The sequence below is a fragment of the Maniola hyperantus genome, chromosome 12 (genome assembly GCF_902806685.2).
Source record: "Maniola hyperantus chromosome 12, iAphHyp1.2, whole genome shotgun sequence".
NCBI classification, from domain to species: Eukaryota; Metazoa; Arthropoda; class Insecta; order Lepidoptera; family Nymphalidae; genus Maniola; species Maniola hyperantus.
The window spans coordinates 12,042,705-12,057,156 of NC_048547.1; the positions used below are offsets into that span (position 1 = coordinate 12,042,705).

The 14,452-nt window shown below is 36.2% G+C and overlaps 1 protein-coding gene across 11 annotated transcripts in view; it reads left to right on the forward strand.

The window, feature by feature from the left end:
* Window positions 1–14,452, forward strand: part of tmod (tropomodulin) — an 84,898-nt gene that overhangs the window by 51,474 nt on the left and 18,972 nt on the right. For 10 of the 11 annotated variants that reach the window (XR_011237404.1, XR_011237405.1, XR_011237406.1 and 7 more), the window contains exon 2: window positions 12,211–12,363. Coding sequence is in view for 5 of the 11 variants with exons in the window: in XM_034973702.2 (XP_034829593.1) it covers window positions 12,211–12,363 (153 nt within the window). In the remaining 6 variants the exon portion in view is untranslated. Of the gene's footprint in view, window positions 1–11,734; window positions 11,825–12,210; window positions 12,364–14,452 lie in introns of those variants that run through there. The other variant, XM_034973703.2, reaches the window with a different exon arrangement.

Here is a 14,452-nt window from a genome sequence, read left to right on the forward strand (position 1 = left end):
TGTTGTTTTGTTTAAGGTTGATTATATTTTATTCGCTTTAAATGCAAATTACCAAAGATGTTTTATAATTCTCATAATTAGTATTGCCACATTTGCCATGCAAATATTTATTCACGTATTACTAAATACAAATACAAACTTGAAGAATATGTAGTTCATAATAATATTTAAAAATAAAATTATTGATTTCACTATAATTTCCTTGTATTAAGTATTAACATAAATTGTGTTGATTTCAATATTTGATTATACTATTGTGAATTGGTTGTATACGTATATCACTAACAATAACTAGATCATACAATTTTCTTAATATCAAGCTTAAATCAGAATGACTTATAGTATTTACTATTTACTTATCTCAGTGTGATTTGTTGTGTATTTATAAGAATTAGACTTAAAGATGTTGATTGCAATGTACATAATGATTATTGATACCAGTATTTTGTAGGTCTCATTGGCACTTGTTTTGTGCACTTGTTAAATCTAACAATGTTAGCTTTGATCTGTTAGAGGAATTATTATACTAATCATATTAATTATAATATAGGACTGTTAAGGTATTCTATGTTGCTCCTATTGAGTTATGGGTATGAGGGCATTACCCTCGGTTGGAAGGCCGAGTGGTCAGATATGAGGACATATCTGGAGCAGGATGGACGACTGTAGGCAACACAGAAAACCTGCCATCTGTCACCCGTGAGTGGAGGTGTGACAGTGGTAGCGGCGTCGGACGGACGCAGCGAGAGAAAAAGATGGACGAGATAAAAGTAATTAAGCGAGATATAAGTACTAGGTGATTAATTAAGCTAGATATAAACTAAGTGGATGTTACAAGTGTACCTGAATATAAGACTGTGGACATCGGAACTGCGTTTGATTCATATTAGGGTCATCCCAAGACTAATAAACCCGGATTGGAGGTTAAGTTGTTTATACAAGGTTCAGTAGGTACCTACATTATAAATATTCATTTAAGTAGGTACTTACGCATTTACTCGTATTTAAAAGTTAAAAAAAAGTCGAAAAAAACGGGCCGAATTGAGAACCACCTCCTTTTTGGAAGTCGGTTAAAAAGGACATGAATCTTGCTTTTTTGTGAAAGTCCTTTAAATTTATGTGACTTTCAATTCGGAGAGCGGTCAAGATTGGAATACCAAAGAGTCAAAAAGGTTCACTTTCATTCAATAAGAATGTTGCAATAGGTACCTACTACAACATACAAACATACCCATACCTAATTACCTGCCATTGCCTACCCTATATGTTTTGCTAAATGACGCCTATGACTTCGTCCGCGTGGATTTAGGTATTTTAAAAATCCCGTGGGAATTCTTTGAATTCATTGAAAAATCTAAGAATTCTCACGGGTTTTTTAAAACACCTAAATCCACGCGGACGAAGTCACAGGCGTCATCACAGGCGATTTAATTTTTCGGGATAAATAGTAATCTACTACTACTAGTTACTACTTACTTCATACTATTTTTCTATCTATCTCTGTAGGTAACTAAATTTCGTCAAAATCGGTTGAAAGGATGGGCCGTGAAAAGGACAGACACACTTCCGCATTTACCTATTATTAGTATGGATGTCAAAAAATACCCATTATCATGCGTTTCATCATCATCATCATCGTGATCAACCCATCGCCAACTCACTACAAAGCACGGGGCTCCTCTCAGAGTGAGAAGGGTTTTGGCCATAGTGTATCACGCTGGCCAAGTGCGGATTGGCAGAGCTCACACACCTTTGAGAACATTATGGAGAACTCTTAGACATGAAGGTTTCCTCACGAGTTTTCATTCATCGTTAAAGCAAGTGATATTTAATAACTCAAAACGCACATAACTCCGGAAAGTTAGAGTCGCATATCCAGGAACGAGCCTTACATAGGTACTTATACTTAATTCTATGCATGTTTATCAAATTCTGTCCAAAGTTTAGTCACGCTAGTGAATATCGGACGCCCTACTTGTTTGAAAGAAAAACTGCACTGTTGAGCCATAGGTCAAATCGTTACGGCAGATGATTTTGTAAACATTTATACCTAAATACATTTCATTACATAAATGGAACTAGCGTGCAGCATATAATTGATGTGATGAATCGATTAGTAATGCCGATGTATCGAGTGAGTACTGCTGTTATCGATTATACTGCGAAAAGCGATGTAATTGATTAACAGGTTTATTCCGGATAACGGAAAACCAGTTTTATCTGATTTCTATTAATAATAATTCTTTTAGTTTTTTTGTTGAATGGATTGCGTGAGAGCAGATTTTCAATATGGTCATGCATTGTGTTGACTCCATAGAGGCAAATAGACATTGCTTGAACCAAATTGCAACTGTCTACGACACGTAGATCACTTTCACTTGAAAACCCTAAGGTTAGTTAGGTAACTTCTGTAAAATAATAAAAATTATAGAGATGCGTAGTGACTAGATACCTACTTTATTTTTTATTACCTACTTATACAGTTTATCTATTTCTCTGAGATAAATTTTGCCTTTGCCCATCTTTGCTAAATAAAATCTTTTGAAATACAAGTGACACGGTTTTTAAAATTTATTAAGCTCTCTGACCTTATAATATTATGTAAAGTTCAAATGTTATTTGATAAATACCTGCTTTCTCAATTTTAAATAGCTATAAAAACGTTATTAGATATAAAATAATATTATGTAAAGCAAACAAATTAGAAATCAATTGATCTGAATAAAACTATTTTTAAAATATTAAATGTTTCCTAAGTAGGTACCTACCTAAAGTCAGAAAGGTCGCTTTATGTTTTTGTGACATTTGACAGATAGAGGTCATTAACTTTTTTACTTTGAAATGCATTATTGGTAGGTACCCTCTTTTCGCACATTACGTCAAAGAAACGCACGTTTTTGTCGCAATAAAGACAAAGACTTTCAGATTGTCCGTCAGATATGCCGACCGGTTCTTTTGAACTGGACGCCCGGATACCTGTGGTCACGAAAAAGTTTTCATCTTAAAAATACACTTAGCAACATTCTTTTATGTCCACCATTACTCTCACAACGCAACTTGCTTATTTTAAAGTAAGTTTATGCTGCTGTAATGCGTTTTCATGCTACAAATACGGCATGATAATAATAATAATATAACCACAGAATAATAAGCTTATGCCCGCGACTTCGTCCGCATCTCTTCCGCGTAGACAAGACACATATCAAACCCCTATTTTACGTCCTTTGATTGAAGTTTCAAAAATCCTTCCTTAGCGGATGTCTACGTCATAATAGCTATTCTACATGCCACAGCCCGATCCATCCAGTAGTTTGAGCTGTGCGTTGATAGATCAGTCAGTCAGTCAGCCCAGCTTTTCCTTTTATATAAATAGAGAATACATATTATATATAAATAATATTATATAAATAGATAATAGTAATAGTTCCTGTTTCTTGGTGGTCTGAAAGCAGTAGTATTTTGGCTGACTAGTACTTATCTGAATTTTTCTTGTGAACTGGGTAACTTCGGTTTTAGAATCTAGGAAGGTACATGGTAGACACAGTAAGCTAGTTGTTCCTTGTTAGTCAATTAAGTTTCAGCTATGAATCTGTTGACCTGTGGCCCTACCGCGGTTGTTTGACAGCTACAATGTCACGATCGCAATCATCTCTGATTGGTTAATGCTCGCTCACTATTGGCCACAATGCATTGTTGCAACAAGAATCGCACAAATTCAGCCAATCAGAACAATTGAGATTGTAATAATGATTGATGCAGGTTTTAGACAATCGCCCTACTGGTCACGCTCGGCGACTGCAACGATCAATGATTACACAGCTACGCGTATTTAACTCGTACGTAACGGTGACCGTAAATTGCAATAGTTTATGTGTTCCTGGTATGGTTGCTACTTGCTCTATTGAGAAACTCTACAGTTTCTTGGTGTTCTGAAAGCAGCCGTATTTTGGCTGACTCGTACAATGGCAGGTTTTTCCTTGTGATCTAGGTAACTTCGGTTTTACAATCTAGGAAGGCACATTACTGACACTGTTATAGTGTTTCAGCTATGAATGTGTTGACCCGGTCACGCTCGGCAACTGCAACGATCAATGATTACACAGCTACGCGTATTTAACTCGTACCTACGTAACGGTGACCGTAAATTACAATACTTTATGTGTTCCTGGTAGCTTTGTTGAGAAACTCTACTACTTCTTGTTGGTCTAAAAGTTGACGAGGTTTTTTTTGTGCTTTCGGGGTTTAATCTCTCTGCGTCATAATTATCATTGCTAAGGGACATACCTAATCTCTTTTCATAATCACGTCATATTTTAACTATCGATAGCTAGTAATTAAGTACCTCGAATTTTCAATCACTGGTAAGACAATTTAACTGCTCCATTTTGATTGCGTGTCTACTAAAGGGCGGGTATTTATTGCACCCAGGCGCTACATAGGCTAGACCCGGGTACAGTTCTTGCAATTCACGAAGGCGAGTGAACGTTACTTGTGGTTACGTCGTATACATGGGTATTGCGTAAGTATGCGGGCATGTCGAATCAATCAGCTGCGAGCAAGCGCTCGCAAACGTACACATTTAGTGTACCTACCTTACTTATACCGAAACGAAGCCACTCGCCCTCGTAAAATGCAAGAACTATATCTGCATAGGAATATGAAATCCCAACAGAAGAGTTTGCAATGGTTTGTTTATTGTGGTTGCACGTTGTGGAAAACTTAAGAGAGGGCACCTACGTACAATCTCTTCAGTTTCAAGTCGGCCTCGACCATCAAAATCAAAACCAAGGCGACTGCGAGTGCGTTGCGTCTCCCCTCTGGTATTCATAAACCGTAACAGTACTATGAATAATTGTTATAATACCTATTAAAAACAGGCCAAGTACGAGTCAGGCTCGCGCACCAAGGGTTTCGTACTACAGTCGTATTTTTTCAACATTTTGCACGATAAATCAAAAACTATGATGCATAAAAATAAATAAAAATCTGTTTTAGAATGCACAAGTAAAACCCTTTCATATGATACCCTTACTTTGAAAATTGAAAACACTAATTAGTAAGTTTTATTTTTTTTGTGTAATGTTACCACAAATTCACGGTTTTCAGATTTTTCCTTTTATGTCTGCTATAAGACCTATCTACCTGCAAAATTTTATGATTCTAGGTCAACGGGAAGTACCCTGTAGGTTTCTTGACAGACAGACAGACAACAAAGTGATCCTATAAAGGTTCCGTTTTTCCTTTTGAGGTACGGAACCCTAAAAATGATAAGTAATAAAATTACGTGTAATGTTCCTATTTCAGAGGTGATAAAGTCGCTTTTCGTTGTTGTTTTCGCGAAAAACGTGCTTTTTCCGGTTATTAATTATTATGCATGGTAAGCAAGCACATCGCGATAAGTACCTAGGTACTGTTAATTAATAGGCCGGACACATTTGTAAGACAAAACAAACGCATCACGTTTTCTCATGTCATTTTACCTTTTTTTTTTTTTATTCAGATACAAGTTAGCCCTTGACTGCAATCTCACCTGGTGGTAAGTGATGATGCAGTCTAAGATGATAGCGGGCTAACCTGGAAGGGGTATGGCAGTTTTTAATAAACCCATGCCCCTTTGGTTTCTACACAGCATCGTACCGGAACGCTTAATCGCTTGGCGGCACGGCTTTGCCGGTAGGGTGGTAACCAGCCACGGCCGAGGCCTCCCACCAGACCAGATTAATTAGAAATTAAGAAATTATAAAATTCCAAACCCCTGCCAGGAATCGAACCCGGGACCTCCCACTATTAAGACCACAGCGCTCACCACTGCGCCAGGGAGGTCGTCAAAATTAGATACATTGCATTAATTAGACCACGTTCTCATTTAAACTAATGTCGCATCCAAAAAATAGATCAGTCAAGTTTACCAATCGAAAAGTCTGAAATAATTATAGTCAGCAGAAGTTTATGTTTGTTTTACAGAAAAAAAAAGACTAACGCAGAACGCTCTAGCTACAGTACCTACCTACCTACGCGGCAAAAGCCAAAAAGTAATGAACATCAGCCATTAGAATAACATTTCGGCTTTGTAGAGAGGCTCTGTCACTCATACCTATTTGACGTTTTGTCGGTTTCAACGACAGAGACAATGCTATACAAATCTGCTATCTCCTTCTAAAGGTCGATGTACATTACTTTCTGCCGCGTACTGTATCATAGTTTTTACGTCTACAAACAAAGTTAGTTTTGCAGTTAAAGTCGTTAACAAGTGATTCTTACCGTTTTACTTCTTCTGTAGTACGGAACCCTCAGTGTGCGAGTCCGACTCGCACTTGAGCGGTTTTTTTTACTCGTGTAATGTTGCACATCCACTCTACCGTCGCCTAAGAGTGAGACCGCAGAATTATCTATCTAGCTACCTATCCATGATAATCGATAGGTGCCTACAATACATGTACCGAAGCATCTAGGCAACGATCTCTAATGTAATTAGATAGGTACTTAGGTAACTACTGAGGCAAACTTCATAGAAATTCAAATCACGTCACATTATAATCGTCATGTTTAGCGTTTAGAGCACGTTCACTTTCGAACTGACGTGCGAAAGCCACAAAAAGTGAGTTTTCTCCACACCATAGCGTTATATACCTATCAAGTTGTCGCCAGTTTTAGGTAGGTTACTAGGTAGGTACAATGTCTTTGTCTAAGTACCTATATAACTCGACTGTCTCTGTTGTGAATAAACATGGTACACTTTCTATCATAGGCTTAGTGTTTTCTCTGACTACCTAGGTACTCTTTTATAGCCATTTGTTTGGCGCTGTTAGTCCATACACCGTTAAGTGGACAAGTTTGCAGTGGACTTGAAATACTTGCAGGACTTGACGGTAAGCTTGATCGTGTATGGGCAGCGTAAGTGGAGTACAGCGGAGATGTGTTCAGCAGAATGCAGGCCATATTACGCCGCTGCGCTCTGTTTAAACCTTAAATTGGGACAAATGTCTGTAGACGTTACGTCTTGGGTTGACCTTGGCACTTGAGAGTAGAGACCTAAAACTGGCTGACTAACTGACTGATCTATCAACGCACAGCTCAAACTACTGGACGGATCAGGCTGAGATTTGGCATACAGATAGGTTGCTATTATGATGTAGACATCCGCTAAAAAAGGATTTTTGAAAATTCAACTTCTAAGGGGGTAAAATAGGGGTTTCAAATTCGAGTAGTCCACGCGGACGAAGTCACGGGCATAAGCTAGTAGGCATAGATTAATTATTGGTCTCGCTCCCTAGTCGGTAAATAAATGATTATGAAAATAAATTCCACGAGTAAAAATTACTGCTTTACTTAAAAAGTTCCCCAGTTTCCAATAGGCGAACCGTCTCCTTTTCTTCCTTAGCTATCTTGGCTTTCACTATCGCTATTTCCTTGTCTCTTATTATTTTTCTTTCGGCTTCCTCTTCTCTCCAAGCATTTTCTTGAATGGAATAGATCTTTTGCTTCATGCTTCCGTACATAATTCCCGCCAACAAAAACGCATATCTTGCAGCTCTAATTAATGGTGATACAAGAACGGGTGGGCCGTAAGGCAACATAATTATTTTAAAATATAAATTAAGTAATTTGCAATTTAAAATTTAAAGAATCGACGTTTCCGCTAAAAACGCAAGATTTTAATGACAGGTGACGAGCACAGATTATTAAAAATTCGAACATTTGACAAAAGAGGTCGACGAACTCACGAGTGACACGAAACGGTAAAATGAATGGCACATCCCTTGCTATTAGGTCAAGTGCATATCGCGACAATAAAAATGTTTTTTTTTTGTTCCGGATTCACATTTTATGTTATTCGGAAGGCCAGTGGCCGAGAGTGCAGCTAAGAATACCGTTTGTCTCTAGTGTGCCGACCACCAATTATAGCAGGCTGGCGGTTCGCCAGCGATTTGACTAGCGTAACGTGGTCAATAGGAACTATCGTTAATCGAATCAATCATTTTGTGCGATGTTTTTGAAAGACAAATTTGATTAAAAAAATGTAAAACATGACTGATGTATGTTACGTACTGAGGCATTTTCAAGAATATAAATAAGCGAGCTTCATTTATATATTTTTAAAATAGAAAAATAAATAAGTGTGAAGTAGTTACTTTACTACCTAAGAGAGTGAGGCACGCAATTTTAGCTTTCAGAACAGCTTTAATTCATTGTTTTGATTTTAAAAGATCTTACACTCCATTTGAAACCAGACAAAAAAAAATAACAAATTATTTTGAGTAAGTACCTACCTACCTACTTACCTATTGTAAAAAAACTAAACTAAGTAGGTACCTAAATGCAATATTAAATTCAAGCAATAATAAAGTCGATGATATCACTTTGACTTTCATTATTATGAAGCTAGGCAACTTGCTAAATAGTGCTAAATGTAGACCTCAGTTTACATCAGGTTATGCAAATACGAGAAACTTCAATTACGTAGATATCAGACAATGATAATTCTTACTGTACCTATTTTGATTTCGGAGTTCGGACAATGTATTCTGTTTCAATTATACATTTGTCTATCTAATTAATATTTGCTGCAATTGATTTATGATGGAATTCACAATATTCAATGTAGGTATACCTGTCGTTTAATGGGTACTAGGTACCTTCTCAAATATCTGATTGAAAAACTAAGAGCATACCTACTAATAAATTAATTTATTATATTAATAAAATAAGTAGGTTTTTAGGATAATAATAATGAAATGCAATTTGCAGCGTGGGATTGAACAACGTTGGCAAACATTAGTCAGCACAGTTATAATATATTTATCAATTTATTGACTTGAACCTAAAGGCGAATTCACCCACGCTAAGTAACTAATTTCTAAATATTATAAATGCTAAAGTATGTTTGTTGGTTTGTCTTTCAATCACGCCTCAACGGAGCAACGAATTGACGTCATTTTTGGCATGAATATAGTTGGAAAATTATATACTAGGTTGCGTTTTATAGCGGAACATTGAAGAGTCCCTATAGGATTTTTGAAAAATCTAGTTAGAAATAACTGTAACTATACCTGGCTGGTTGATCATAATTTGTATAACTAGCCGTTTTTAATTTTAACTTATGGCAGACATACATTTACTTACTTGTAAGAGCTTATATTGCTGCTTATGGTATTATTTCTACCTATCAAAGTAACCACAAGCTTTATTTACATAGTTATCTATATTATACTTATAAAAGGAAAGGCTGACTAACTGACTTACTAACTGACTGATCTATCGATACACAGCTCAAACTACTGACTAAACTACTGAAATTTTGCATGTAGTATTATGACGTACACGTCCGCTAAGAAACTATTCTTGAAAATTCAACCCCTCAGGGGGTAAAATAGGGGTTTGGTGTAGTCCACGCAGATGAAGTCGCGGGGATAAGCTAGTAAATTATAGGGATAAAGGACTCACTACACAATTATAAAGCAGTGAATAGTCTAGTTAGAACTTTAGTCTCCTATTTTTTGGGGGCTCTAGGGTTCCCCGTACACGCACCTCTAACTTTTCGAATCACTTCATTAATGGTGAAGGAAAATATTGTGAGCAAGCATGTATGCCTGAGATGTTTCAAAGGTGTGTGAAGTCTGCCAGATCGCACTTAGCCAGAGTGGTGGACTATACTTACGTAAACCCTCCTCATTCTGAGAGGAGACCTCGGTTCAGTAGTGTGCTGGCGATGGGTTGATATAATGATGATGACACAATACTCTTATGTTACTTTAAAAATTAAGTAAGAACTAAATGCACATACCTACAATTAAATTAAGCATAAAATAATAAAATTATCATGTTTGTTTAGCGAAAGTTTTATTAATAATTGTTATGTGAATAATATGCATGCTAATCCGTTAGAAAGCTTGACTTAACATTAAGATAACCAGTTCTTAATCTCCATAGTGTTAAAAAATATTATAATTGAGCGATTGATCACTGTTATACTGTTTTGTTTTGTGTGGACTTCCTTCTTTAGCTCTTTGAAAGGTTTTTTAATTTAATCATATTATATTCTCTTTAGCATTATACCTATATGTAATACTTTTATTACGTATTAAGACATATTAAAATTTCTTCCGTTTAACTTTAAAGTATTATGACTTCCGCATATGCATAAAGGACCTAACTATTTAGTACTTATGCTATAGGAGACAATATTATAATATAGTGCAGGCTTGTATTTTTGTTTTTCTAAGACCAATACTAGATACCTACCTATCATAAAAACTTAAGTACCTTAGGCATAGTAGGTAGGTACCCAAGATTGCCTCTTTGGATTGTCAAACTATAATTCTTTGGCCAAGGTATACCTAAGCCAGCTCTTTGATTCCTAGGAGGCTCGACAACCCCTTTTGAAAGTTCTTCAAAAAGCGCAGGAGCCCAACGACTCAGGTGGGAACATTTCCACCCCAAAAGGACAAAAAGAAGCTTTGTTATATGCGCCCACTGTTGTACATAAGCTAAGATAGGTAGGTACCTATATGCCTTTATTTTGGAGAGCGCACTGGCACAGAATTTATAATCATTGCCAGTTAGTGCTTATTGCTTATCTCACATAATTTAAAATTGATACCTAATCGGAAATTACAATCAATAGAACCTAGTTAGTACCTAGCCACAAAATACCTGTATTATAATAATACCTAGATGTGAAATGCTACCTATTAGAAATACCTGCTAGCAGTAGGTGTTTAATAGGTAGGTTATAGGTGATTGTTATCGGTTAGTTCAATGTTACTAAATAATAAAAATAAGAAAGGTATATGGGTACGTTTTGGCATTGTAGATAGATCGTGACTTGTTAAGTTCAATAGCAACCTATTGGGAAGGCGAGGCATAAAATAGGTTATTACGTAATCTTTCCATTAAGAGGATTTAGTAGTGAAGAGCACACAGAAGAGCATTATGATAGAAAATGTCACGATTCACGATAACGAAGGTAGGTACCTACGGTTGAGTGGACAGTTCAAGCATTGCACTTAACTACTGTATAGTAGGCCGTAGTTCTCCTAACTCCTAACAAAATATATAAAAGACAAACATTAATCAATGCGCAGATTCCGGCAAAATGATATTCAACCCCTGAGTTTGCAAGTTTCAGATTCAGAGATAGGTACCAATGCTCTTAATATTTGCGCAAACCAATTCTAGGTAGTTACTAACAACTCCAAGAAATAATCTATCCAGAAAAACGTTTTTACCCATAGTTCCTATTTCGCAATCGGTTAACTTTATGCTTTAATTTACTCATTTTTTAAATCGGTTAGTCAAATAGGTATAGCATTGTCATAATAAATTATTTCAGCAGGGGGTTCGATCCCGGGCACGCATCTCTAACTTTTCAGAGCTTTTTATATGTGCGCTTTAAGAAATTAAATACCACTCGGTGAAGCAAAACAACGTGAGGAAATCTGCATGCCTGAGTTCTCCATAATGTTCTCAAAGGTGTGTGAAGTCTGCCAATCCGCACTTGACCAGCGTGGTGGACTATGGCCAAACCCTTCTCAGTTCTCATACTGAGAGGAGACCCTAGCTCTGTAGTGAGCCGGCATGATGATGATGATTTATAAACTTGATAAGAAACCGGTAATTATCGTAAAATGTTTTTTGTTTCCATAAAGTAATTGAATGCCCTTCCCTAGACACACTTTATCTCAGTCACACTCGCTGTAATCAGGCGCTCTACCTCTCTTTCATGCTACTTCATTTTTCCATCAGTTCGTAGCTGTCATTCGTCGTGGAAGCTTGTTTTACAGTGCATCTTTTCGAAACTACTTTTGTTCTTTAACCTTTAGAAGTATGAATTTAAGTTAATTTGTTTTGTTAAAGTGTACAGTTTAAGCTGTAGTTGAACGTAACCTATCGAGCCTTTTGTCTAATCTAAGTGCAGTCATATTTTATCGATTATTTTAAGTACCTAGCTCCTTTGGGTGTGGTGTAACTTGTGGAAACTGGTGTTTTATCTGATTACAGCGATTACACATAAAACAAACGTAGAATAGAGCAATAGTATCAGTTGTTATAGTGCTTACTTCTTGAATTTAGTAAAAAAAAATACGAAAAAAGGCTTATGAGTGGGCTGGTCTAGTTATCGATCTTTCCATGTCCCATACTGTGTTATTTAAGTTTTTAAATTCGTTTCAAAGTGCCAAGTGACCGAGTGTTGTGCATTGTGTTTTGCAGAAGTCGTCCACGACGAAGACGACGACAATGACGACACCGGCTAAGTTGTATGGACGAGAGTTGTCAGCTTACGACGAAGTAGATGTCGACGAGCTATTGGCCAAGTTGTCACAGGAGGAGCTTACTATGCTCGCGAAGGAAGTGGACCCAGATGTAAGTAAAATAAGTTTTCTGTATGTACATTGTATACTAAAGTATGGAGCAGAAAATAATGTACATCAACCTTTAGAAGGAGATAGCGGATTTGTAGTAGCCTCGTAGGTCTTGTTGAGACCGACAAAACGTCATATAGGTATGAGTGACAGAGACAACGCTCTACAAAGCATTATTTTCCGCTGCATACTGTAGTTGATTTGCCACGGCCGACTTCACTACAGTTGGAATTTCCAAAAAACTTTTCCTTACATGCAAAATTACAAGTTTCTTGACTCAATAGCTGGATATTCATGTCAGTTAATAAGTTAATCCCTTTAGCTTAATATGCAATTTAATTATGGAGACCATTGGCAAAGTACCTTGTGACTTGTATAATATAAATAGCTATCAAAATTGTATTGTTAGTACTTAATTAGAATTTACGAAAAGTTTTTAGGTAAGTAAGTAAATATATCAAAAATTCAGGTTCAGACACAAATAGTTACAGTATGCAACCGAAAGTAATGTACATCGACCTTTAGAAGGCAATAGCAGAATTGTAGAGCATTGTCTCTGTTGTTGAAACAGACAAAACATCATATAGGTATGAGTGACAGAGACAACGCTCTACAAAGTCGTAATGTCATTCTAAAGGCTGATGTACATTACTTTCTGCCACAACCTGTAAGTAGTTGAATACACAAGAATGATTTAAATTAGTGCTAGATGATTCCCACGATTTATTCAGCGTGGATATAAATTTTAATCTAATTATCAATGGGTAAGATCTATAGAACGCACTCTGACTTTGCTTAGACTTAAGACTGAGTTAAAACGAGACAGAGGTAGGTATATCTCTCACATAAATCTGTCTCGTTTTAACTCTAATCTTAAGTCTGAGCAAAGTCAATATGCGCTCTATAGATCTCAGCCTATGTCCAGTATAAATAACAAATTATAGTAATCGAAATAATCATGTTATTATGTTTTCATAAGTCATAACAGATTATATATAAATTATATGATACAAACAGGATGAAGGGGGAAACCTTGGTTACAATATAGTCATGATGTTTCCTTATTTACTGTTTAGATACATATATAACATTCAGATGACTGTAATGTCAGGTAAATAACTGACATCAATAATAAGAGGAATAAACTGAAGATGAATAACATAATAGACTATAGAAAAATTAGGTACTTATTTAAATAGTATAGAAATAGTACAGAGTAAGCTTGCATCCCAGGGAAGGACACAGGCTACTTTTTGACCTGGAAAATCAAAATATTCCCATGGGATTTTTAAAAAACTCAAGTTCAAGTGGATAAAGTCGCAGGCATCATATTCTAGTAATATTATAATGTTAGAGGTTTAAAGAGAGAAAAGAAAGGAAAAAAAATGTACATACCAGATTATTATAAGCTAAAAAGAATTAATTAAGATGTAGCTTTGTTCAATGTAACACTACCCAACAAACTGCACTTAAGTGTAGCAAGTAACAATAAATTACAGTAAAACGAAAAAAGGAAAAAAAAAGCCATTTGTAGTACCAACCTACAAAAGTCTCCGACCACCATGTTGGAGGAAAAAAGGAAGGAACACATTAAAAAAAAAATTATAATATATCATCACGAGATGTTGAAGGTTAAGTCCATTACAATGTGTGAACTAATTGTTGTTTGCACCTCGCCTTGCTAAGGCCAAGAAGTCACGTTCATTGGGATAACCTTGAACACTTAAAAGTTAAAATACTTAGGAAACATTTTGTGAACTCCTAAATGTTTCAATTTATTTCCTTGGTTATTATAAATTAGACATGATTGACTATAAAATATTACCTTTATGGGTTTTAGAATTTAACCTCCCAGTCACTATCAAAAATCAATTTATTAGTAACTAGCTGATGTCCGCGACTTCGTCCGCGTGGATTTACGTTTTTGAAAATCCCGTGAGTACTCCTTAATTTTCCGGGCTAAAAAGTAGCCTATGTCACTCTTCAGGTCTTTGACTATACCCATGCAAAAAATCACGCCGATCCGTTGCTCCGTTACGACGTGATTGAAGGACAAACCAACAAACCAATAAACCCACAAACAAACACAC